General features: G+C 42.1%; 1 protein-coding gene across 1 annotated transcript in view; it reads right to left on the reverse strand.

The window, feature by feature from the left end:
* The window catches only part of SKAP2 (src kinase associated phosphoprotein 2), a 339,596-nt gene that overhangs the window by 133,153 nt on the left and 178,502 nt on the right, over positions 1-27,941 (reverse strand). The window contains exon 5 of the mRNA XM_077268802.1: positions 1,849-1,923. Coding sequence (XP_077124917.1) covers positions 1,849-1,923 — 75 coding nt within the window. The remainder of the gene's footprint in view (positions 1-1,848; positions 1,924-27,941) is intronic.

A 27,941-nucleotide genomic window follows, 5' to 3' on the forward strand; every position in this document is an offset into this window, starting at 1 on the left:
AGGGACACATACGGCAGCAGCGGCTCAGTATTGGGGTATCAGGTGCAGTAATAGGGACACATACGGCAGCAGCGGCTCAGTATTGGAGTATCAGATGTAGTAATAGGGACACATACGGCAGCAGTGGCTCAGTATTGGGGTATCAGATGTAGTAATAGGGACACATACGGCAGCAGTGGCTCAGTATTTGGGTATCAGATGTAGTAATAGGGACACATACGGCAGCAGCGGCTCAGTATTGGGGTATCAGGTGCAGTAATAGGGTCACATATGGCAGCAGTGGCTCAGTATTGGGGTATCAGATGTAGTAATAGGGACACATACGGCAGCAGTGGCTCAGTATTTGGGTATCAGATGTAGTAATAGGGACACATATGGCAGCAGTGGCTCAGTATTTGGGTATCAGATGTAGTAATAGGGACACATACGGCAGCAGCGGCTCAGTATTGGGGTATCAGGTGCAGTAATAGGGACATATACGGCAGCAGCGGCTCAGTATTGGGGTATCAGGTGCAGTAATAGGGACACATACAGCAGCAGCGGCTCAGTATTGGGGTATCAGGTGCAGTAATAGGGACACATACGGCAGCAGCGGCTTAGTATTGGGGTATCAGCAGGATGAGGAGTTTGTGCAGGTTGGGAATAGATGGTGATGGGGCTGGAATATGAGAAGTGAAATGTGTCGTTGTTGTAATCTCTGCAGACGAGTCCTGGCTGGAAGAAGTTGTCATGTCGGTCTGGGCCAGATGGAAATGACGGGAAAAATGAATGATTCCATCAGAAAGGACGTCAGTGGTAAGTCATTATCTGTAACTGTGCTGTGATCTCTTATATGTTCTGTAGGGCTGGTGTCTACCACTGACCATATGGCAGTAATAGCCATATTGGTCTTTATATAGAGATTATTTTCAGTAACAGCGCAGTTATCTGCTGAGGTTCTCCTCCAGTATTAGCGCACGTCACCGAGTTGTAATCAAGGTTACCTGGTTAGGGGCCCACTCAGAATCTTCGCCCCCCCTGGACCAAAACCCTAGCTACGCCTCTGGTTCCAGAATTAGTAAGGCAGCACCGATTGGAGAAGGTAATCATTTTAAATTAAAAAATCAAGAGACAGGTCCTCATTAAGATCAAAGGTAAGGAAGGACTTATCTAAATGTTCTGGATAATCTTATGTGGCTCAGATCTGTGAAAAAAAAGTAATAGAAGTTTCTAAAATTATGAATGTTCTTCCTCCACCCATAGACAAAACATTTGACTCAATAAATATTTAGCCAACAATCTCCAAACACATCCATGGGTGAATAAAGAACATATGTTCAGAATTTTCAGTAAGTCTACCTTCTTTTACAGTTTAGGTTGGGAAGGTGGAGCGTTTGGTGTACTACAAGTTGGGTCACCTTGATCCATATGTATCTAACTCTACACAGTACTGCTGTATACTTCTTTGTTGGCTGTCATTCAGTGGTGGTCCACTACATATTACTGCATGCTCTGCACTGACAGTAGACGTCCTCATATAATCTCTCTATAGAGTCCAAAGGACTTGACTGCTCTTTTTCTGAAGATCATGAATGCTATTTTATTAAAGAGCTTGTACAGGATTAGAAAACATGGCTGATTTCTTCCTAAAAACAGTGCCACACCTATCCACAAATTGGGTGAGGCATTGGTAATGGAATTCACTTCCATAAAGCTAATCTTCAACATTAAATACAAGTGGTCAGGTGTAGAGTGGTTTCTAGAGCTGCCATATTTTTCTAATCTTGCACAACCCCTCTAAACTATCTTGGTTATTGCATAAAATAAGCACATCTGGCTTTGATATTTTAACACAGCAATACGACATACCTTTCCTTCGCTTCTCAAGATACCCTCCTTTTGTAACATGAAGATCCTGAGCAGCAACTGGTGGATACACATTTCCTAGAAAATTAAAAGTGGTTTTGCAATGTAATTTCCATGTCAGAATTAATATATATTATACCGTGAACAGCACGTAGACCATTCTTACATATATAAAGCAATTTCCAGAGCAGGTGGGCTATGGTTGCCAGCATGCTGTCCTCACAATGAATGAAGTGCAGGACATAATCTTGGAGCTGGTTTCCTAATCATACAGCTGTTTTCTATAATATCAGATCATAACCAGCCCCATACAAAGATTACTGTATGTCGAGTTATGAGGAATCTCAAACATCTGCTCCAGAAAATATTTATTTGCCATTTACCTTAGATTTTTGTAAAACCAATTGTACACTCTTTCTGGGGCTATAATAATATACAATTAAAAGTTTTCAGTTTAGGGCAGAATAACCTGAGCATGAACTACATGCCATAACTTCATTTCCAATCAGTTATATCTGGCAATAGAATCTTATTGGGGAACTTCTAACCGAGCATTTAACTTTAAATTTGGTGAAGGAATCAAAGGCACACGGCATTGTGTTTGTTTTTTTCTGCACACTTTTAATGTGCAGAATAAATATAAAATGTACAGTGAAGGAAAGAATTATTTGATCCCTTGCTGATTTTGTAAGTTTGCCTACTTGTAAGGAGGTGACAGAGGCCGTCACATGACCCCCCTCTTTGAACAGTGTTCATATTAATTGTGTGCGGTTTCATAATGTTTGTGACTGTTAATGTATTTATGTAATCTTGCTGTATTATACAGAATATGTACTGGATATGTGTTGTGTACCAGATTAGGGAGTGAGAGTGTAGGATAGCATAGTAAGCAATAGGGGTGTTACAGGCTGGGAGGAGTCACAGATGAGTGTAGTGCAGGACAGTGGGATATAGCGAAGGGACTTCCTGGTTAGACAGCAGAGCCCGGGCAGCCATGCCCTGGGCATGGTGAAGTGAAGGACGGGGCAGAGATTGCCAGAAGTGAGGCAGGGATTGCTAGGAAGAACAGAGGTTGCCGGGAAGGTAGGGGAAGGCCTCAGGAATGTCCCTATGTATGCACTGTGCCACTTCTGCTATGTGAACCTTGTTATTAAGTAAAGATGAACTGTTAAGAAAGAATATTGAATCAGGAGTTGATTGTCAGGCCCGTGGAACCGAGGCCGGAGTGACAGAAGACAAGGGGACTCCGACAACTAATGTGAGGGTTCTGCTGCGCACATTGCACACACCACAAAAGGCACATTATGTTTTATTTGTGAGGTGCCAGGGTGTGGGAACACTACAGCTCGTTGCCAAAACTACCGCCCTGGGTTCCTTACACACTGACAAAAACATGAACAGTCTATAATTTTAAGGGTATGTTAATATTAACATTGAGAGATAAAATATCAAAAATAAAATCCAGAAAATCACATTGTATAAATTATATACATTTATTTGCATTTTGCAGTGAGAAAGAAGTATTTGATTCCTCTGGCAAATAAGACTTAATACTTGGTGGCAAAACCCTTGTTGGCAAGCACAGCAGTCAGACATTTTCTGTGGTTGATGATGAGGTTTGCACACATGTCAGGAGAACTTTAGGTCCACTCCTCTTTGCAGATCATCTCTAAATCATTAAGATTTTGTGGCTGTCGTTTGGCAACTCGGAGCTTCAACTCCCTCCATAAGTTTTCTATGGGATTAAGGTCTGGAGACTGGCTAGGCCACTCCATGATCTTAATGTGCTTCTCTTTCAGCCACTTCTTTGTTGCCTTGGCTGTATGTTTTGGGTCATTGTCTTGCTGGAAGTCCCAGCCGCGACCCATTTTAATGTCCTGGCGGAGTGAAGGAGGTTGTCACTCAGGATTTTATGGTACATGGCTCCATCCATTCTCCAATTGATGCGGTGAAGTAGTCCTGTGCCCTTAGCAGAGAAACACCCTTAAAACATAATGTTTCCACCTCCATGCTTGACAGTGGGGATGGTATTCTTTGGGTCCTATGCAGCATTTCTCTTCTTCCAAACAGTGAGTTGAAATAATGCCAAAGAGCTCAATTTTTGCCTCATCTGACCACAGCACCTTCTCCCAATCATTCACAGAATCATCCAGGTGTTCATTGGCAAACTACAGAACACCTGGATGATTCAGGGGGACCTTGCGGGCACTGCAAACCTTGACGGCGTAATGTGTTACAAATGGTTTTCTTGGTGACTGTGGTCCCAGCTGCCTTGAGATCATTAACAAGTTCCCTCAGTGTAGTTTTAAGCTGATCTCTCACCTTCCTCATAATCCAGGATACCCCACGAGGTGAGATTTTGCATGGTGCCCCAGATCGATGTCAATTGACAGTCATTTTGTATTTTTTCCATTTTCTTACTATTGCACCAACAGTTGTCTCTTTTTCATCCAGAGTCTTACGGTTTTGTAGCCCATTCCAGCTTTGTGCAGGTCTATGATCTTGTCCCTGACATGCTTATAAAGCTCTTTGGCCTTGCCCATGTTGTAGAGGTTAGAGTCTGACTGATTAATTGAGTCTGTGGACAGAAGTGTTTTATAAAGGTGACTATGTAATACAGCTGTCTTTAATGCAGGTAACAAGTTGATTAGGAGCGTCTAACTGGTCTGTAGGAGCCAGAACTCTTAAAAGTGTATCAGCAATTTCTCATTTTTCCAACAAAATTCAGAAAATCAATATTTTTAGGGGCCACATCACATTTGAAGTGACTATGTGACAAAAAATACCTAAAAGCAACACCATTTTAAAAACCACACCATACAAAGTGCTCAAAACCACATTCAAGAAGTTTATTAATCCCTTCACAGGTACTTCACAGGAATTAACCCCTTTACCCCCAAGGGTGGTTTGCACGTTAATGACCGGGACAATTTTTACAATTCTGACCACTGTCCCTTTATGAGGTTATAACTCTGGAACGCTTCAACGGATCTTGATGATTCTGAAATTGTTTTCTCGAGACATATTGTACTTCATGATAGTGGTAAAATTTCTCTGATATTACCTGCATTTACTTGTGAAATAAACAGAAATTTGGCAAAAATTTTGAAAATTTTGCAATTTTCCAACTTTGAATTTTTATGCCCTTAAATCACAGAGACATGTCACACAAAATACTTAATAAGTAACATTTCCCACAAGTCTACTTTACATCATCACAATTTTGGAACCAAAATTTTTTTTTGTTAGGGAGTTATAAGGGTTAAAAACTGACCAGCAATTTCTCAGTTTTACAACACCACTTTTTTAGGGACCACATCACATTTGAAGTCACTTTGAGGGGTCTATAGGATAGAAAGTACCCAAACGTGACACCATTCTAAAAACTGCACCCCACAAGGTGCTCAAAACCACATTCAAGAAGTTTATTAACCCTTCAGGTATTACACAGGAATTTTTGGAATGTTTATAAAAAAAAATGAACATTTAACTTTTTTTCACAAAAAATGTAATTCAGCTCCAATTTGTTTCATTTTAGCAAGGGTAAAAGGAGAAATTGTACCCCAAAAGTTGTTGTCCAGTTTGTCCTGAGTACGCTGATACCCTATATGTGAGGGTAAACCACTGTTTGGGCACATGGCAGAGCTCGAAAGGGAAGGAGCGCCATTTGACTTTTCAATGCAAAATTGACTGGAATTGAGATGGGACGCCATCTCGCGTTTGGAGAGCCCCTGATGTGCCTAAACATTGAAACCCCCCACAAGTGGCTCCATTTTGGAAAGCAGACCACCTAAGAAACTTATCTAGATGTGTGGTGAGCACTTTGACCCACCAAGTGCTTCACAGAAGTTTATAATGTAGAGCCGTAAAAATAAAAAATCATATTTTTTCACAAAAATGATCTTTTCGCCCCCAATTTTTTATTTTCACAAGGGTAACAGAAGAAACTGGACCCCAAAATTTGTTGTGCAATTTTTCCTGAGTATGCTGATACCCCATATGTGGGGGTAAATCACTGTTTGGGTGCATGGAAGAGGGAAGGCGCGCCGTTTGGAATGCAGACTTAGATGGATTGATCTGCAGGCGTCACGTTCATTTGCAGAGACCCTGATGTACCTAAACAGTAGAAACCCCCCACAAGTCACCCCATATTGGAAACTAGACCCCCCAAGGAACTTATCTAGATGTGTTGTGAGAACTTTAAACCCCCAACTGTTTCACTACAGTTTATAACACAGAGCCGTGAAAATAAAAATTATTTTTTTTCACAAAAATTATTTTTTAGCCCCAATTTTGTATTTTCCCAAGGTTAACAGGAGAAATTGGACCCCAAAAGTTGTTGTCCAATTTGTCCTGAGTACGTTGGGGTAAACTCCTGTTTGGGCACACGGGAGAGCTCGGAAGGGAAGGAGCACTGTTTTACTTTTTCAATGCAGAATTGGCTGGAATTGAGATCGGACGCCATGTTGCGTTTGGAGAGCCCCTGATGTGCCTAAACAGTGGAAACCCCCCAATTCTAACTGAAACCCTAACCCAAACACACCCCTAACCCTAATCCCAACCATAACCCTAACCACACCCATAACCCTAATCCCAACCCTAATTCCAACCGTCAATGTAATCCAAACCCTAACTTTAGCCCCAACTCTAACCTTAACTTTAGCCGCAACCATAACCCTAACTTTAGTCCCAACTCTAACCCTAACTTTAGCCCCAACCCTAACTTTAGCCCCAACCCTAACCCTAACCCTAACCCTTATGGGAAAATGGAAATAAATACATTTTTTAAAATATTATTATTTTTCCCTAGCTAAGGTGGTGATGAAAGGGGGTTTGATTTACTTTTATAGCTTTTTTTGGTGGATTTTTATGATTGGCAGCCGTCACACACTAAAAGACACTTTTTTTGCAAAAAAATAGTTTTTGCGTCTCCACATTTTGAGAGCTATAATTTTTCCATATTTTGGTCCACAGACTCATGTGATGTCTTGTTTTTTTCCGGACGAGTTGATGTATTTACTGGTACCATTTTCAGGCACATGACATGTTTTGATCGCTTTTTATTCCGATTTTTGTGAGGTAGAATGAACAAAAAACAGCTATTCATGAATTTCTTTTGGGGGGGCGCTTATACCGTTCCACGTTTGGTAAAATTGATAAAGCAGTTTTATTCTTCTGGTCAGTACGATTACAGCGATACCTCATTTATATCATTTTTTTTTTGGCTTGCCGCTTTTATACGATAAAAACTATTTTATATAAAAAATAATTTTTTTGCATCGCTTTATTCTGAGGACTATAACTTTTTTCTTTGTTGATGATACTGTATGGCAGCTCGTTTTTTGCAGGACATGATGACGTTTTGTCATGGTACCATGGTTATTTATATCCGCCTTTTTGATCGCGTGTTATTCTACTTTTTGTTTGGCGGTATGATAATAAAGCGTCGTTTTTTGCCTCTTTTTTTTTTTTTTTTACGGTGTTCACTGAAGGGGTTAACTAGAGGGACAGTTTTATAGCTCGGGTCGTTACGGACGCGGCGATACTAAATATGTGTACTTTTATTGTTTTTTTTTTATTTAGATAAAAAATGTATTTATTGGAACAATTATTTTTTTTTCTTTATTTAGGAATTATTATTATTTATTTTTTTTACACATGTAAAAATTTTTTTTTTTACTTTGTCCCGGAGGGGACATGACTATATAGGGTCAGATCACGGATCTGACACTTTGCTGTGCACTGTGTCAGATCAGCGATCACACGGGCACAGCAGGGAGGCTTCCAGGCGCCTGCTTTGAGCAGGCGCTTGGAAGCCACCTCCCTGCAGGACCCAGAAGGCCCCGTGGCCATTTTGGATCTGTGCCTGCAGGGAGGAGGAGGTAGGAGACCCTCGGAGCAACGGGATCTCATCGCTTTGCTCCGAGGGTCTCAGGGAAGCATGCAGGGAGCCCACTCCCTGCGCGATGCTTCACTGTGCTGCTGGAACGCTGCGATCATCTTTGATCGCAGTGTGCCGGGGTTAATGTGCCAGGAGCGGTCCGTGACCGCTCCTGGCACATAGTGCCGGATATCAGCTGCAATAGTCAGCTGACACCTGGCCCCGATCGGCCACGCTCCCCCGTGAGCGCGGCTGATCGATGATGACGTACTATCCCGTCGGTGGTCATGCGGGCCCATACCACCTCGACAGGATAGTACGTCAGATGTCAAAAAGGGTTAAAGGAATATGAAATGAAAAAAATTTTTTTTTTTTTAAATGATACTTTATCCCCAAGTTTTTAATTTTTACAAGGAGAAAATGGACCATAAAATTTGTTTTGCAATTTCTCCTCAGCATGTCGATACCCCATACGTGGTGTAAAACTACTGTTTGGGTGCATAGCAGGGCTAGGAAGTGTAGGAGCAGCACTTGACTTTAGGAGCATAAAATTGGCTATAATAGATAGCAGACACCATGTCACGTTTTTAAAGCCCCTGATGTGCCTAAACATTGAAATCCCCCTCCCAAGTGACCCTATTTTAGAAACTACACTCCTGAAGGAATTCATCTAGTTAAATATGTAGATGTGCTGTAAGCATCACATTTTTGCTACAAAAGTGTTGCTTTAGCCACAATTTTTTTATTTTAACAAGGGTAACAGAAAAAGGACCATACAATTTGTTGTGCCATTTCTCCTGATTACGACGATTCCCTATATTTTGTGGAAAACTACTGTTGGGGCGCAAGGCAGGGCTCAGAACTAAAGGACACTAGGTTGCCGAAGCCATGTCATAGTTAAAGAGCCCCTAACATGCCAAAAAAAGCAGAAACCCCCATAAGGAACCCCATTTTGGAAACTACACATCTTGAGGAATTCATCTAGGGAAGAAGTGAGCATTTTTAACCATCAGAGGATTGACAAAATTATGAATCCTCTGAAAGTTAAAAATATGGCCCCTCGCAAAAAAAAAATTAAATCCAGCAAATCCCGCTCTCCCAAAACCAAATGTCCCCTCTCTTCTGAGTCCCACAGTGTACCTAAATGACATTTAGCGTCCATAAGTTTGGCATTTCTGTAGCAATAAGAGCCCGCCTAATTTATAGGTACGTGTCTCCAGAAGCACGAGTTGGGCACAATGTATTGGGTACTACAGTAGTAGATAAGCAACATCCATTGCTGATTGTTTATGGAGCACACCCATCAAAATCATTACTATACCTGTAGATGAATTCCCAGAGGGGTGACATTTCCAAAATTGGGTCACTTGAGGGGGTAATTCTGCTCTTCTAGCATTTGGGAGCTCTGTATATGGAGTCCACAAACTATTCTGTGAAAATTTGTTCTCCATGAGTCAAATAGTGTTCTGTCCCTCCCGAGTCTCATCGTGTAGCTAAACAGTACTGCACAGCCACAGTATTGCCACATTTAGCTCAAATTGTGTGACAAATTTTGGTGCCATTTTTACCCATTACCTCATGTAAACATGTAAAATATGGGGCTAAAACAAATTATTGTGGTAAAAATGTAACTATTTTTTCTTCCCTGCCCAATTGTGTAAAATGCTGTGACACACCTGTAGTGTCAATTTGATTTATGCAACCTTAGATTAATTAATTGAGAGGTCTAGTTTGTAAAATGGGGTCACATATGGGGGGCTCTGCTGTTCTGGCACCTCAGAGGCTTTGCCAATTTGAGATGGCACCTACAAACTTTGCGTACTCAATAGAAATTGCTTAACAAATTGTACTATTCGTTTTCTTCTATTACCTCTTTTGAAAATTACAAACTTAGGGCCAAAGCAACACTGAAATGGAAAATGTTAATTTTTGTATTTACTCAGCCCAAAATTATTCAATTCTGTGAATCATCTGGGGGTTAAAAATGTTCACTACTCCCCTAGATGAATACCTCAAGATGTGGAGTTTCTAAAATGGGATAACTTGTAGAGGTTTCTGATGTTTTGGCATGTCAGGGGCTCTTCAAATGTGACATGGAGTCCACAACCTATTCCAGCCGGAAAGGCATCCCTTCGTTCTCGAGGCATGCTGATTGCTCAAACCGTAATTTTCTACCACATACACTGTGTGCAGAATTATTAGGCAAGTTGTATTTTAGAGGATTATTTTTATTATTGATCACCAACTATGTTCTCAATCAACGCAAAAGATTCATAAATATCAATACTTAATATTTTTGGAAGTTCGAGTGGTTTTTTTTAAGATTTGGCTATATTAGGAGGATATCTGTTTGTGCAGGTAACTATTACTGTGCAGAATTATTAGGCAACTTAATAAAAAACAAGTATATTCCCATCTCACATTTTCACCAGGTAAACCAATATAACTGTACAAAATTTAGAAATCAACATTTCTGACATGCAAAAACAAAACCCAAAAAAATTAGTAACCAATATAGCCGCCTTTCTTTATGATGACACTCAACAGCCTTCCATCCAAAGATTCTGTCAGTTGCTTAATCTGTTTACAATCAACATTGAGTGCAGTAGCCACCACAGCCTTCCAGACACCGTTCCAAGAGGTGTACTGTTTTCCCTCCCTGTAGATCTCACATTTTATGAGGGACCACAGGTTCTCTATGGGGTTCAGATCAGGTGAACAAGGGGGCCATGTCATTATTTTTTCTTCTTTGAGATCTTTACTGGCCAGCCACGCTGTGGAGTAGTTGGAGGCATGTGATGGAGCATTGTCCTGCATGAAAATCATGTTTTTCTTGAATGATACCAACTTCTTCCTGTACCACTGCTTGAAGTTGTCTTCCAGTAACTAGCAGTAGGTCTGGGAGTTGAGCTTCACTCCATCCTCAACCCGAAAAGGTCCCACAAGTTAATCTTTGATGATACCAGCCCATACCAGTACCCCTCCTCCACCTTGCTGGCGTCTGAGTCGGAGTGGAGCTCTCTGCCCTTTACTGATCCAGCCTCTGGCCCATCCATCTGGCCCATCAAGAGTCACTCTCATTTCATCAGTCCATAAAACTTTTGAAAAGTCAGTCTTAAGATATTTCTTGGCCCAGTCTTGACGTTTTATCTTATGTTTCTTGTTCAAAGGTGGTCATTTTAAAGCCTTCCTTACCTTGGCCATGTCCCTGAGTATCGCACACCTTGTGCTTTTTGTTACTCCAGTAACGTTGCAGCTCTGAAATATGGCAAAACTGGTGGCAAATGGCATCTTTGCACCTTCACGCTTGACTTTCCTCAATTCATGGGCAGTTATTTTGCGCCTTTTTTGCCCAACACGCTTCTTGCGACCCTGTTGGCTATTTGCCATGAAACGCTTGATTGCTTGGTGATCACGCTTCAAAAATTTGGCAATTTCAAGACTGCTGCATCCCTCTGCAAGACATCTCACAATTTTAGACTTTTCAGAGCCCGTCAAATCTCTCTTCTGACCCATTTTGCCAAAGGAAAGGAAGTTGCCTAATAATTATGCACACCTTATATAGGGTTTTGATGTCATTAGGCATCACCCCTCCTCATTACAGAGATGCACATCACCTGATTTACTTATTTGGTAGTTGGCTCTCAAGCCTGAACAGCTTGGAGTAGGACAACATGTATAACAAGTATCATGTGATCAAAATACAACTTGCCTAATAATTCTGCACACAATGTATGAGGTATTGGCTTGCTCAGGAGAAAATCGCACAACAACTTTTGTGGTACATTTTCTCATCTTACCCTTGTGAAAATAAAACATTTGAGGCTAAAGCAATTTTTCTGTAGGAAAAATATTTTTTTTAATTTTCACGCCTCAATGTTATAAAAATATTCTTGTTCAAGATGCTCACCACACATCTAGATAAATTCCTTGAGGAGTCTAGTTTCCAAAATGTGGTCCCATGTGGGGGGGATTCCACGGTTTAGGCACATCAGGGGCTCTGCAAACGTGACATGTTGTTCACTGTCTATTCCAGCCAATTTTGCTTTACAAAAGTCAAATGGTACTCCTTCCATACTCCAACGTTATTTTTCCACCACATATGGGATATCAGCGTATTCAGGAAAAATTCTGGAACAAATTGTTCAGCTCATTTTCTCCTATTCTTGTGAAAATTAAAAAAAATTGGGGCTAAAGCAACATTTTTGCAGGAAAAGTTTATTTTTTTCTATTTCACGGTTCATCATTATAAAATTCTGTGAAGCACCTGCAGGTTCAGGGTTCTTACGAAACATCTAGATGAGGTTTTGAGCATTTTGAGGGGTGCAGTTTTTAAAATGGTGTCACTTTTTGTTTTCTGTCACATATGCCCCTTAAAGTCACTTTAATGTGACGTGGCCCCTAAAAAAATTGGTTTTGTGAATTTTGTTGGAAAAATTTGAAATTGCTGATAAATTTTTAACCCTTCCAAGATTCTAACAAAAAAATTATGGTTCACAAATTATGCTGATGTAAAGTAGACATTTAGCAAATGTTATTTATTAATTATTTTGTGTGATACAACTATCCGGCCTAAGGCTGTAAAAAGTAAAAGTTTTAAAATTGAAAAATTTTCTACATTTTTGCCCATAGTCCAATATTTTCACAGAGAAATACAAAAAAAATCTACCATACTTAAATTTACCACTAACATGAAGTACAATATGTCACGAAAAAACAATCTTCAAATCACTTTGACATGTTGAAGCGTTCCAGACTTATTACCCCCAAAAATGACACTGGTCAAGATTGGAAAAATTGGCCTGGTCAGGAAGGTGAAAACAGGCTCTGGCGCAAAAGGCAGTCTAGAATTGGATTAGGCAGTGATTTCCATAATGATTAGGGGGTTAATGTCATTAGGATCTGTCATGTCAGTAGTGCATACTCAGCCTCTCATAGCTTTCGGCTGGCAGGGCTCTTTCAAATTCTTTCGTTTGGATAATACATAAATATAATTTCCTAGTTGTCAATATACAAGATGGCATGACATAGGACACATGATTGATACTGAATATGACAAGACCTCTTGTATAGACTCTTCTGTAAAAAAGCAGATGCTGAAGTGCTGGTATTTTATCTCTCTGACTTACAGCTTAAATCACAATGTAACAAATAGTACTTGACTTTGTGGAAATGTTTAAAAATGTAATCACAAAATGACAGCTAAGAGAAAAAAAAATAGACGGGAGGTTGAGCAAGGTCCGGAGGACACATCATCTAAATTAGCCTTATTACGAGAAGCCGCTGGAGTAAAGCAAGAAATACAATGAAAACATTGTAATTCAAGGGCATTTTTTTATACGAGGGAGACAGTAGCGGCAAAATGAGCATACTAGAGATTCATCTTTCTCAATAACCTGTGCCAAGAGCGAGAAGGAGCACTCGGCTAAAGGGCCAATCAGATATTTTAAATATCGTGCTGACTAAATTTCCGTCATGTGGCAGCGCACATTCTCTGACATTTCCTGCTTTTAACACTACACAAACCTATCTTTAATGTTAATAGATAAGAATACAATATCATTGTCTCTGTTAACAGCAGAGATGCCCTTTTGGTGACAACTGTCAGTGTTGTTTTTCTCTCATTTTCTTCTTATTGTGACGGAAGGGCTAATGCACCGAAAGGTTGGAGAGTTAACATGCCCTCATACAATGACATTTCTATGGCCACATAGACCATTACAGGCATAATTGACAATAAATTAACTCGTGGTGAGACTCTAAAAAAAACCCATTAATTCTGATCTATCCATGTTTGCACAAAGTAGTAGAACAAACGATACTATTATACAGTTATTACCAAACTTTAATACCAGATGATGGCCCAGTACTTCAGACCACTTCATTTTTATTAAATATACCTATAGACCATAATTTCTGTATAGTCACGCCTGACATTGCCTTTCTTGTAATGAGTTAGTATATATCTACATTTACAGGTTAATAGTTACTCACATTCCCGCCCAATGAAGAGATTTATTTTCAGCTTTTGTATTAAACTTATCTTTTGTCTCTTTTAGTAAATATTTGTAATAAACCTAAAATAATGGTTCTGGGTGTTAGGAGTCGAGTTCCCGCCACTGCACAGGGGGATTCTCGAGCCATGTCTGCTGCGGTCTCCCATTCTGCATCGGCCGCAGTGGAGCCTGCTCAGCGGAGATGTCGGTCCCAGTGTCTCACTGAATCTGGTACAAAGGGTTAGGCTACTTTCACACTAGCGTCAGGCTCGGCCCGTCGCGGTGCGTCGGGCCGAGGTTCCCGATGCTAGCGTTGTCTCCGCCGCACAACGGGGGCAGCGGATGCATTTTTCCAGCGCATCCGCTGCCCCATTGTGAGGTGCGGGGAAGTGCGGGGAGGTGGGGGCGGAGTTCCGGCTGCGCATGCGCTGTCGGAAAAAGCGGACCGTCGGGAGCAAAAAACGTTACATGTAACGTTTTTTGCTCCCGACGGTCCGCCACAGCACGGCGCAACCGTCGCACGACGGTTGCGACGTGTGTCATTGCGTCGCAAATGAGTCGCTAATGTTAGTCAATGCAGAAAAAACGCATCCTGCAAGCACTTTTGCAGGATGCGTTTTTTCGGCAAAACGACGCATTGCGACGTAATGCAGTTAACGCCAGTGTGAAAGTAGCCTTACTGCTACCTCTCCAGGCTCTGCTATTGTACCCTGCACTGGTCTGCGGCGAGCAGGCTTTTCTGGGACTAAGTCCTGCTTTGCACACACTGAGCATGCCCAGGGTAAGATCTCTCCGTGGAGATCAAGGGTCACATGCTCAGGTACTGCAGCCAAATCTATTGGTCCTTCTAGGAAGGTCCTGTACCTGATCAAGTTCTGTGGAAGTCTTCCATTGGTCCTTCTTGGAAGGTCCTGAAGTTGCTGCAGCTATAAAAGGTTCTCATGACCGCACGGCCATGCACTAGTGTCAATTTATGTATGAGCTCAGCGCCAGTGTGGTCATGTGTGTGTATGTGTATTCAGGGACCCGGCTGAAATAAGCCCCTAGAATGCTGGCACCTCCGGCGAGGAGTTTCATGTGAGTGGGTTCAGGGCTGGCGTCTAGCCATCAGAATTCAGGCTCCACCGGAGAGGAGCTGCGTGTTTGCATTTGACTGCATGACCACCATCTGCTCTACTAAGTAGCCGTGTTCCCCTGTGAAGCTAACAGGGTACAGCATTCTCTTTACTAACGGACTCTGTGAAGTAACAGAGTTCGTTTATACTACTATATTGTACCGCCATATCTAGCAGCAGGTTCTTTCCTGCACAGTGGATCCCGGGTTGCGAACGCACCAACTACTTCTAATAAAGATATATTCGGTGCGTTCCGCCAACCCTAACAGTGGGGCATTGTTACTTAGATCTATTTAATATGCAAATTGCCTCTTCAGAAAGGAAAAGGACTAGAACTCTATAACGCCACCTGTTGGAAGCAGCGATCCTAGAAGTCATTATCGACCCTTTAACGAGTCTTACAATATGACTTAGGATAAAAGCCAAATCAGAATCTCAATTTGGTGTTTCAGGGTATTGCCCCATATCAGTGCAAAGTATGAGAACTAATTTGGCTAGGTGAGAGGCTCTGGACTGAGGTCTATGGGGTAACATTTCTTCTTGCGGCGAGAGACATAACGGCTTTGGAATGCCAAGGTAAGGAGACTTATTGGCCATGCAATGTTCCTCTGAGAATTGTAGTATGCAAATTGCCTCTTCAGAGAGGAAGAGGGCTTGAACTCTATAACACCACCTGGTGAAAGCAGATCTATTAGATTATTTAGTGTGCTATTACTCTGGTATTCTTCCTGGTAATTTATGAATAAACAGAGTTGACCTATTGAAATGGGTTGTCTCATAAAAACACATATATAACCTAACCTGTGAATAATTGCTGGGGTCTGACTGCTGTTACTCACCGATCATGAGAATGGGGGTCGCAAAGTCTATACGTTTGACCATTGCTTCAATAATAGTCCATTTAATAGAACAGTCACCACCATGGTAGAAGTGATTATATGGTTAGAGCTGCCATACTGTATAACCTGTGACATGATACACAACCTCACTTTTGTAGTAAAGATTTCCTATTCTTCACCCAGTTTTAAAATTCCTACACAGCCGTTTCTGTTTCAGTTAGACTGTGCTTCAACCTACATATTCTACATATTATTATTTATTTATTTTACTCACCATCATATTCCATAGCACTGTACATTATCATCACTGTAAATGCACAGTGCACACACGCACATACACTACAAACACACACATACGCTATAGTTATACACGTAGTATAACAAAAATGTATAACCACAAATGCCATAGAAATCTTCCTTTGAAAATCATCTAAATGTGAAAAGTCTGAGCATCTGACATTGTGAATTCTGCCAGTGTTGCAAAATTTGTCATGGCTTGACAGAGCATTAAATAGTACAGATGTTTCTTAATATAATCCCGTAATTTTTTGTAGGATCCATGTGCTCAGAGCAGTCCTTAGGGATCATGCTGCCATAACATGGATCAAGTTCCATAAATTACCAGTTGAGTACACAACAAGAATAAAAAAATAATATATATATATGTATATATATATATATATATATATATATATATATATATATATATATATTATAAATATATATACAGTTGAAACCAGAAGAAGTTTACATACACTATATAAAAAGACACATATGCATGTTTGACACAAAATCAGAGAAAACCTTTACCATTATAGGTCAATTAGAATTACCGTACCATAATTATTAATATTTGCCAAATGCCAGAATATGAGAGAGAATGTTATAAGGCATTTTTATTACTTACTGCAAAGTCAAAAGTTTACATACACTAAGATTTCTATGCCTTTAAACAATCCTGGACTGCCCATATGATAATGTCATGTGTTTGGAAGCTTCTGGGTTTTTTGCAACATCTGAGTTAATTAAAGGATGTATTTTAATGTGTATCATCATAGGAAAGTCTCAAGAAATCAGCCAAGATATCAGGAAGAGAATTGTAGACTTGCACAAGTCTGGCTCATGCTTGGGTAGAATTTCAAGATACCTGAAGGTGCCTCATTCATCTGTACAAAGAATTATATGCAAGTACAAACAAGATGGGAATGTCCAGCCATCATACCGCTCAGGGAGGAGACGGGTTCTGTGTCCCAAAGATGAACGTGCTTTGATCTGACATGTGCATATCAACCCAAGAACAAAAGCAAAAGACCTTGTGACGATGATGGTGGAAGCTGGTAAGATTGTGTCAATATCCACAGTGAAACGAGTACTATTGTCACGATCCAATTTTGGATGCGTGGTAGCTCTGGTTCCACTATGATTTAAATGTAGCTTTTTTCCTTTCAGGCCAGCAGGGGTTAATGTCAGTTTCCCTTGCTGGCAGTGTACTGCAATTGCAGAGTTGCTAGGTCAGCTGATGTGGGTGGTGACCACTCCCACCATTTGTTAAATAGTCACCTGATGCATCAGCTGACTGTCAATGATAGAGCAATCTATGTTGACCAAGACTGGAGTAAGGAGCTCTCTGGCTCCAGTGGTGAATCAGCTGGTTTCGTGGAGTTGGTCCGGGTGCCTTTCTTCTGCTGTGTGGTGCTTTCCAGCAGAGAAAGTTATTAAGCTAAGTTTGGTGTTGTTTCCTTGTCTGTCTCGTGTTTGTCACTGTATCCTGTATTGTACCATCTGCAGTGGTGAGACTAGCGCCCTTGCCGGTTAGTGCACTAGCCAGGGCAGTGCGAGGTGACAGCGAGGGACAAGGTTCCTGATGGCGGCGGGGGAAGGACCTGTTTAGGGCATTAGGGGAGAGCAGGGACAAGCTCAGGTTGGAGCTTAGGAGGTGACCATCCCTCATTCCCTATCAGTAGGGCCTTCCTCTCCCCATTTCCATCCCGTTGAGTGTGTCCGCTGTCTGACCCCCTGATGAATGGGAGCTGATGAAGCTGTCTTAAAACAGCGATACACGTGGGCTCTTCCACCCACCCCTCTTTCCTTATGCACTGCTCATTATGGCAGTCTCTTGGTGCCTCCAGTGTGTTTTTAGGTAGTCATACTTAAAGATCCTTTTTTCCAGTCATTGGCATTTTTCTATAGAGGTCTCTAGCCTTCTCCCCTACAAGCATTGAATAGCATTGTGCTTGATTAGGTCTTCTTGATGTGCACATTTTGCGGTTGTTTTTTTTGTGACCTCCATACCATGCAATCCCAAACATAGTTGATTCATGTTTAATCCATTGCTATGGGGGTTGACTGGGACACATTCTGTACATGAACAGGTTAGTTTGACATTTGATTATAGTTGCTTTGTATTATCTGCTATTATCTATCCTCATGAGTGATTGCTATATGCTACTTTGTGATCCTGTTATAGCTTACTACTAACTGTTATTTGTCTACTGTTGGTTTATCACACGGTTATACATTCTGACAGTCACCCTTTAACTTTGAGGGGCAAGGGTGGACTGCCATGATGTTTACATGTTTTTAATTGTTTTTATTGTTTGTGGATTTGTGTATCCTAGTGTTCGAATAAAGCTATATATTTTATCATTGTTTTCTTGGTCTGAGTTATGAAACAGGTGTGCACACCCGTTATGTGTCTGGTCTTTCTTGTTTTTTGTTCATAGAATAACTGCAGACTTGTAGCCTAAGGCCTGAAAACCCCTTTAATGAAATATAATTCCGCTAAAGAAAATACACAACTTTGAGTAAGGAGATGCATATACCCTTTGTGATTTATTGAATGTGATAGTACTGTCCATCAAGATGTGTAAATTACTCATTCATAATTTGCCTGAATAGAAATGAGCTGCATGCACATTAGCATGGGGGTATGAGATGGGTGTGTAGACTTATAGACTTATCATTGAGCTTGTGCACCCCTCCTCTTATATAATAAGTTCAAAAGGAAGGTGGGGAGGGAAGAAGTGGCTCAAAAGTGGAGAAATAAGCAGATTACTCTCTTTGGGTATACTACAAAGTTTTTTATTTTCATTCATCGTATGGATTTATGCAAAGTTTGCTGAAACATCAGTGACCATTTCATAATTTTGTGCAGCTTTTTATGGTATTGGTGTATTTTTAAAGTGCAAAAAAAAAAAAGTAAAATGTTATGCTAAAATCTCTAACATGTAACATTGCATTACCTTCTCTACAATGTTCTCCCTTTATTATTAATTTTATTATGTTCCCAAATATCACTCACTAGGGGCTCTTCAGACTGAATTATAGGGACATGTAAAACTTCTTTTATCTACCCATTTTAACTTTCTAAGTAATGTCCAGTCTAGAAACACAATGAGTTAATTAGAATAAAGCTGCTATTAGATGACTACAGGATAGTTCTGATGGCGCCATGCACCCGGGGTTCACAAAGAGACACAATCCTTTTATCCCGGACAACCTGGATCACTGCATATTCCATAAAATGACAGGGTGTTTACATAGCTCTCAGCAAAGCTCTGTTGAGCAAACGAGGACACCATGCAAGAAGAAAGCGCTATTCCATTGATGAGGTTGCCTGTGAATAGATCAGTGCTCATATAGAAACTAAGTTTTTAAATCTCAAACAAGGTTATGTTCAGCAGCAGCGAAGACAAATAACTAGTTGATAACCAAATGCCATGGATTTATGTTATTTTGTTCCTGGGATTACTTCTGTGGCTCAAGGTCCCCATACACATTATACTCACGTCAGCTGAACCCACAGATACTGGTGAGCTCAGCCGACCATCTAATGTGTATGGGCCCTCCTAATTCTTCCCTGACAGATGATGTTGAGGGAAATAAGGATCAGTCATGTTCCATTTCAGATTGCTTATCCATTAGTTCTCAGTGTGATAGTTTGGCAGAGACTCTCGTAGACAACACAGCGGAACATGGCGGAGCAATCTCTCCTGTGCTTGGAGAAGTTGGGAGATATAGCTGCTGGCCAAACGATCTTCTGAACTATTGTTCGTCTTAGGGTACTGTCACACAGTGCAACTTTCCAACGATCACGACCAGCGATACGACCTGGCCGTGATCATTGGAAAGTCGTTGTGTGGTCGCTGGGGAGCTGTCACACAGACAGCTCTCCAGTGACCAACGATGCCGAAGGCCCCGGGTAACCAGGGTAAACATTGGGTTACTAAGCGCAGGGCCGCGCTTAGTAACCCGATGTTTACCCTGGTTACCAGCGTAAAAGTAAAAAAAAAAAAACGTACATACTCACATTCCGGTGTCCTTCAGGTCCCTTGCCGTCTGCTTCCGCTCTGACTGAGTGCCGCCGTAAAGTGAAAGCAGATCACAGCGGTGATGTCACCGCTGTGCTCTGCTCCGGCCGGCAGTCAGTCAGAGCGGGAAGCAGACGGCAAGGGACCTGAAGGACACCGGAATGTGAGTATGTACGTTTTTTTTTTTTTAACTTTTACGCTGGTAACCACGGTAAACATCGGGTTACTAAGCACGGCCCTGCGCTTAGTAACCCGATGTTTACCCTGGTTACAAGCGAACGCATCGCTGGATCGCTGTCACACACAACGATCCAGCGATGACAGCGGGAGATCCAGCGACGAAAGAAAGTTCCAAACAATCTGCTATGACGTACGATTCTCAGCAGGGTCCCTGATCGCTGCTGCATGTCAGACACAGCGATATCGTATGGATATCGCTGGAACGTCACGGATCGTACCGTCGTAGCGATCAAAGTGCCACTGTGTGACAGTACCCTTACTCATGATAGTTAAGTGATTAGCATCACCACCCTCCATGTTTGTCCTGTCCTTGCATTGATCTCCTTCCACACCCAGAAAACATAGGGATGATCTATATTACACTAATTGACATTCAGTCATTAGTTTACAAAGAATCATCCACCCGTAGGCTTACTGGATTAAAATTGGCCAGTAAGATCAGTATCATTGAAGTGTGCTAATATGTAAATGATGGGATATGCAGCTGGCCGATACTGTCTGTGTCACTTATCTTCCAAAATATTGGTCTGGTTAAAATGCAATTCATCCAATGATTGTTTCCCCTAGCATTGGGTGTTATGGAACAGTTAGGCCTATACCCATTGTTTATCATACAATTTTCAACATACGCTCCGGCGTCCCTGCATGCTTCTCTCTTCCCCTGGAAGAGATGCCGGCTCACTTACCGCCGCAGGCCCCATCCCAAACTTCCTCCTCCTTCTCCAGCTGCTGCCCGGGATCTGCGCAGATCACCAAGCAATGTGCTTATGGTGCAAGCGCGCACTCACTCCTTTTTAAAGGGGCCATGTGCATCATCCTAAAGTGTCCCCAGCCAATGGCTGGGAAACACTTATTATATAAGGTACCTCCACCTGAATGGAAGTGTCTGAGCAACGTGTATAGTTAGTCTTCTGCCTGCTTGCTAGTTGTCAGGTCTCCAGTTACCATTTGTCAGTCTACCAGTCCAGTACCTGTATACCCCACTTGCCTTGTCTCCCTGGATTTCAGCCATACTCGACAGCACCTGCCTGCCAGTTTATCAGCCGTTCCCACCTAACAGTTTACCATCCTTCACCTGCCGTGCTCATCTGCATACAAGCCTTTACCTGCTGTGCCATCTGTACACCAGCCTGCATCTGCCAGTGTCTATCTGTATACCAGCCGTACCAACCTGCATCTGCCACTGCTCATCTTATACCAGCCTGCCATGCCATGCTCATCTGTATACCAGCCTGCACCTGCCGTGCTCATCTTATACCAGCCTGCCATGCCATGCTCACCTGTATATCAGCCTGCACCTGCCAGTTTCTATCTGTATACCAGCCGTACAAACCTGCATCTGCCAGTACCTATCTGTATACCAGCAGCACCCGCTAGCATCTGTGGTTCCTGTGTTTGTGCGGTGCCTTCCTGTACCAGCTCTACTCTCCTACCGAAACATTCCAGCTACCTGTCGTTTGGGGGCCAGCTGCCATACGTCAGAGGTCTGTCCTGGTGTAGCACCTGGGGTTCCTCGGGAGCCAAGTCTAACTCCACCATCAGGGACTCTAGTAAAGAGTCAGATGTTCACCTAGTTACGCGCCTCCAGGTTCTCCTAGGACCACAGCACAGTGGTTTCACCACTTCTGTTACAATGTGTAGACTATCAGCCATATATTGGTCACATTCTTTTACAACCCAGATGATTGCTAATGAAAAAAATTAATTGCTGTAACTGGTAGCAATGATCAAACAGTAAATCTGAATGCAAATATGTGATAAGTTCAAAGAATAGACAATAAAAGGCCTCATACACAGTTGGCTAAAATCATCTAATCCTGTGAGATTCAGTAGGACAAGACAAATATCTTATAAGTATGAGGGGTCCATAACTCTCCCAACTATGATAATGAAGAAAGGGGGAAGGAAATATTGAGCATACTGAATTTCAAAGCTCAATAATTTTGTTGAGGAGCTAAGAGGTGTCTGTCAGCAGCTTATTCCTTTTTCCTTATTGCAAAAACATGTATGCCCAGCCAGACCAAGAGTGCATGGGTGGGTCAAGAAGAATTGAAGTTTAAGACAAAGGTATCTAAGAGGCATGGGCAAGCATCAGAATGTACAAAGGAAACCAAATATAACTTATAATTAGAGGTAAGCAAAAAAGACTTCCCGGATTTTCTTCTGGCATCCGTGTTGGTACTCTATGGCAAGTGAATCAGGGCAGTGTGAACTTCCTCGACTGGCTCTCAAATGTTGCCATTTTGGGGCATTTCTGGCATTTACAAGGTCATGTTGTTGCAGACACCTTGTAATGGTCAGAGCTGCCTAGGATGATGGCATTCAAGTGCAGGCCAAGACTTTTGCACTGCCCTCATCCAGCTATCATGGAGTACAAACATGAATGCTGGACAAGGGTCCACAAGGCTTTTTGCTTAACTTTTAACACTTATGTATTAGGAACTAAAAATGGGGACAAGGTTTCATTCTATAATCCCTGCCTTGGGCACCAAAAAAGATTATCCTGTACATAACCAAACATTTACATGGGTTGTCCTCTACTGGACAACCCTTTGTTAATGACCCTAGGGTGCTGCATCAATTTAAAAAGTTCTCTGCTTGACTCCCAGACTGTTGTTGATCCTCCACTCTCAGCCATGTGTCTCTGACTACTCTCCTGACATTAAAGGGAACCTGTCATGTGAAAATGTGCTATTAACCTGAAGATATGGAATAATTCTGCAGGTTAATAGAGCTCTAAACCGGCCCGGCGCCAGCACTTAGACCCTTGCGGCGGGCAGGAAATTAGCTTTAATCCTCTTGGCAGCGTTTTTTGTTTCAGTCATAGGGGCATCGACGGGGCTGGTTCAGTCGTGAGTATCAAGAGTGGTGGCTGAAACCACACTCTTGGTACTGACTGACAGCCAGATCTAATGCTGAGCCGGCTGTCAGTCAGGGTCAGAGGCGGTGACATCCACCTTGTTCTATACCCAGAGCGGTGACTGAGCCCGTGTCGGCGCTGCACTTTATGACTGAAAGCTGCAGGGAGGAATAAAGTTAATTTCCTCCCTGAAGCAGATGGTCTAAGTTCCAGGGCAAGTTCAGAATGTTATTAACCTGCAGATTAACCCCATATCTGTAGGTTAATAGCATTTTTCACGTGACAGGTTTCCTTTAAGAATCATAAGTGACTGCCGCAGTAAGTCAGTGATCGGATGCAGCCTTCATTTTTCTATTTACGTGGAAGGAACACTCTCGCATAGAAACACTGCACGGATAGATCAGCAGCCGCTGATTGGCTGTAATTGTGACATTATGACTCAAGACTGAAAATGGAGGAACAGCACTGATCTAGGAGGTTAAGTATAGATTTTTTTTATTATTATTTATGCAGCACCCTGGGGCAATTAATAAGAGGTGGTCTAGTACTGGACAACCCCTATGGTGCATGCACATCAGGTCTAGCCTGTTGTATACACAATGTACACACAATGTTTTGAGGAATTAGTATGATGAGATGATACTTAATTCTCAATATTAGCACTTTTTTTTACTAACTCCTTAAATCAGAAAAAAATTGGCAGAGTTGTTGCAATTTAGAAGAGGATGGCTTCATTTTCTAACACATTGCTTATTTTGTGCCACATCTGTGTTATTGACTGATTGACACCTGAGCGCTGGAACGCTTCATCTTCCCTTTCATGTATAAATTCAGCTGACTGGTTTCCTTGTCTAAAAATTGTTACATTCTCCACATTCATAGTTAAGAAATCATGTGTAACATTACAGCTTAAAAAATTGTACAAATGTATTCTGTGCCCTAACCCAACCATTTATCATATAATATATCTGTCAATTTCAATAATGCTCATGACAGGAACATTGGTGTGAATGATGAAAACTTCACCTAACGCCCAGTCCAGCAAGCGAGAGCTGTTTCATCTTCTTTCAGAGTAGCAAATCAGTAATCAATATTTGTAAAAGCGAGCTAATCCTTTGTAAAATCACTGCTGCAGTGACTTAAATTTGCTCAATCTGCACAGTTAATCCCTCTTCATCTGCTTGATCCCTTTATTTATTCTAACCACTTACAATGCTAACTATGCCAGATTAATATATCTCCGCATGCTACATGCGATTTGACAGCTCACACAGGTTATTGATGTCAAGCTAATCTTTATAAACATTGCCCTCCACTTCTGTGCTGTTTTATGTCAGGCCTGCTACATCAAAAGTTTACAAACAAGCATGATATGAACCTTACAATGCATGAGACGCCATGTGTCGGCTTTTACCAACAAAAGGAAAAATTCTTCTTGGATATTGAATTTTTGTCTGTGATGTTAAGATAAAAATATAGGATTCTTTTTTTGCATTCATAGGGAATCTGTAAGCATATTTTTTCACATTATGGAAGTGTTATGGCTGTACAGGCTTTTGTCTCATAATAAAAATAATACCCTTTTTTGTATTGATCTGATGTGCCTCAAAATCTCTGCTAGCTTTGCCTCTGAAGCATCAGAAATGAGTAGTTGCACTGAAGCTGTCCAGAATTCGGAGCACTCCAGCGAAGCTGGCCAGCATCAGAGCCCTCCTTACAAGCTCTATTAGAAAGAGCTTGGAAGCCCTGCGCATGTTCAGCCACCGATGCTAAACTGCAAAGGTGGTCGATGACCCAGATAAGAATGGGAGGATACTTAATAGAAAGTAAATGACAAAGTTCCTTGTTTTTACAAATGCTTTGCATTTTTTTCGCCACATAAGAACATGGAAATAAATAACACTTTAACAAGAAAAAAAAGATAATTCCACTTTTAATTCTTACATGGAGATGTTTACTTTTATTTCTAACACTTAATCTTCCCAACCATTATTAAGGGGAAAAAAGCAAAGACAGAAACATTAAGATTAAATACCCTGCAGTAAATAAATAAATATCATAGTGCATGGAAATAATATACGGTATTTAGTGAACATGTTTTTTGATTTAAAAAAAATGCGAATACCATCCCACCACTCCACGGTGACCATAATTGGGACAGCAGTTTATATCCCAGTTCATACCTTTGGGATTTTTTCAGTCTGTTTGCACCATGTGCATATAAAAGTTGTAGTCCGCCTTTCCTTTGAGCTGGGCATTATATTGATGTGGTCTCCCATGGCTGTGTGTCCACTAGTTGGGCCCAGTCCTTACATGTCACTTGACACACGGTAAGGTTTTTAATATTAGAGTTAGGACTGTCCCAATTAGGGTCACCGTGAAGAGGCAGGATGGCTTTCGCATTTTTTTTTAATCAAAAAACATGTTAACTAAGTACCGTATATTATTTTCATGCAATATGCTATTTATTTATTTATTTACTGCAGGGTATTTAATCATTATATTTCTGTTTTTGTTTTTTTCCGTTCAGTGGCGAGTGTGAAATGTGCGCTTACATGCTGCATGCACACCAGTTTATATCCCAGTTCATACCTTTGGGTTGTTTCATCATTAAAAGAAACCCGTCATGTAAAAAAACATTGCTAACCTGTAGATATGGGATTACGCTACAGGTAAATAGCATTCTGAACCTGCCCAGCGCTCACACTGAGAGCTCCGCTGCTGGGAGGAAATTAACTTTATTTCTCCCGGCAGCTTTCGGCTTTCAGTCATAGGGGTAGGCCGGCGCGGCTTCAGTCATCACTCAGTAAGTGGCGAGTGTAACTGCACATCGGAACTGATTGACAGCCGGCTTTAACCCCTTTACCCCCAAGGGTGGTTTGCATGTTAATGACCGGGCCAATTTTTACAATTCTGACCACTGTCCCTTTATGAGGTAATAACTCTGGAACACTTCAACAGATCCAGGTGATTAGGTTTTTTTCATGATATATTGTACTTCATGATAGTGTTAACATTTCTCTGATATGACTTGCGTTTATTTGTGAAAAAAATGGAAATTTGGTGAACATTTTGAAAATTTTGCATATTTCCAACTTTGAATTTTTATGCCCTTAAATCACAGAGATATGTCACACAAAATGCTTAATAAGTAACATTTCCTACATGTCTACTTTACATCAGCACAAATTTGGAACCAAAACCCTTCAGGTTCTTCACAGGAATTTTTGGAATGTGGATAAAAAAAATTAACATATAACTTTTTCTCACCAAAAATTTACTTCAGATCCAATTTTGTTTGTTTTGACAAGGGTAACAGGAAAAAATGGACCCCAAAATTTGTAGTGTAATTTCTTTTGAGCATGCCGATATCCCATAATGTACCACCACAAGTAACACCATTTTGGAAACTAGACCCCTCAGGGAACCAATCTAGATGTGCGGTGAGCATACTGAACCCTCACAGATATGTTTATAGCACAAAATATTGCATTTTAATAAGGGTAACAGGAGAAATTGCACTATACAATTTGTTGAGCAATTTCTCCTGAGTACGCCGATACCCAATATGAGGGGGAAAACTACTGTTTGGGCACACGGCATGGATCATAAGCACTGGCGTAGCTAGAGCTTTTGCCGCCCGGGGCTGATTCCGAGTTTGGCGCCCCCCCCCCATTGCCGTCACTCAACGCCGGGCACCACCCCCTCAGCACTGTTTACCCATGAAATCCGGTGCCTGCGCTGTGTATCGCTGTTTGGTGCAGGCGCAGAGAGCTCTGGCCGTCTGACGTCACAGCCAGGCTTGCAGACTGCGCCTGTGCGGCCACCCACCTTGGTAATCCCAGCCCCACAGTGTGTTATGCATTATGCAGAGTGCGGGGCTGGGATTCACAAGCAGGGCGGCCGCACAGGCGCAGTGTCCAGCATTGCCCCAGTGTGTCCAGCATTGCCCCAGTGTGTCCAGCATTGCCCCAGTGTGTCCAGCATTGCCTTAGTGTGTCCAGCAATCTGCCCCAGTGTCCAGCATTGTCCCCAGTGTGTCCAGCATTGCCCCCGGTGTGTCCAGCATTGCCTTAGTGTGTCCAGCAATCTGCCCCAGTGTCCAGCATTGTCCCCAGTGTGTCCAGCAATCTGCCCCAGTGTCCAGCATTGCCCCCAGTGTGTCCAGCAATCTGCCCCAGTGTCCAGCATTGCCCCCAGTGTCCATAAATCTGCCCCAGTGTCCAGCATTGCCCCCAGTGTGTCCAGCAATCTGCCCCAGTGTCCAGCATTGCCCCCAGTGTGTCCAGCATTGCCCCCAGTGTGTCCAGCAATCTGCCCCCAGTGTGTCCAGCAATCTGCCCCCAGTGCTTCCAGCAATCTGCCCCCAGTGCGTCCAGCAATCTGCCCCCAGTGCGTCCAGCAATCTGCCCCCAGTGCGTCCAGCAATCTGCCCCAGTGTCCAGCATTGCCCCCAGTGTCCAGCATTGCCCCCAATGTCCAGCATTGCCCCCAGTGTGTCCAGCAATCTGCCCCAGTGTTCAGCATTGCCCCCAGTCTGTCTCCAGCATATTGCCCCCAGTCTGTCTCCAGCATATTGCCCCCAGTCTGTCTCCAGCATATTACCCCCAGTCTGTCTCCAGCATATTGCCCCCAGTCTGTCTCCAGCATATTGCCCCCAGTCTGTCTCCAGCATATTGCCCCCAGTCTGTCTCCAGCATATTGCCCCCAGTCTGTCTCCAGCATATTGCCCCCAGTCTGTCTCCAGCATATTGCCCCCAGTCTGTCTGAGTCAGACATAAAGAAAAAAAAAAAAAAAGTAAAATCCTCACCTCTCCCGTTCCCAGCGCAGGTCCCGTGCACTCAGCGTCTCTCC

Source organism: Ranitomeya variabilis, chromosome 6 (genome assembly GCF_051348905.1).
Source record: "Ranitomeya variabilis isolate aRanVar5 chromosome 6, aRanVar5.hap1, whole genome shotgun sequence".
Classification (NCBI taxonomy): Eukaryota; Metazoa; Chordata; class Amphibia; order Anura; family Dendrobatidae; genus Ranitomeya; species Ranitomeya variabilis.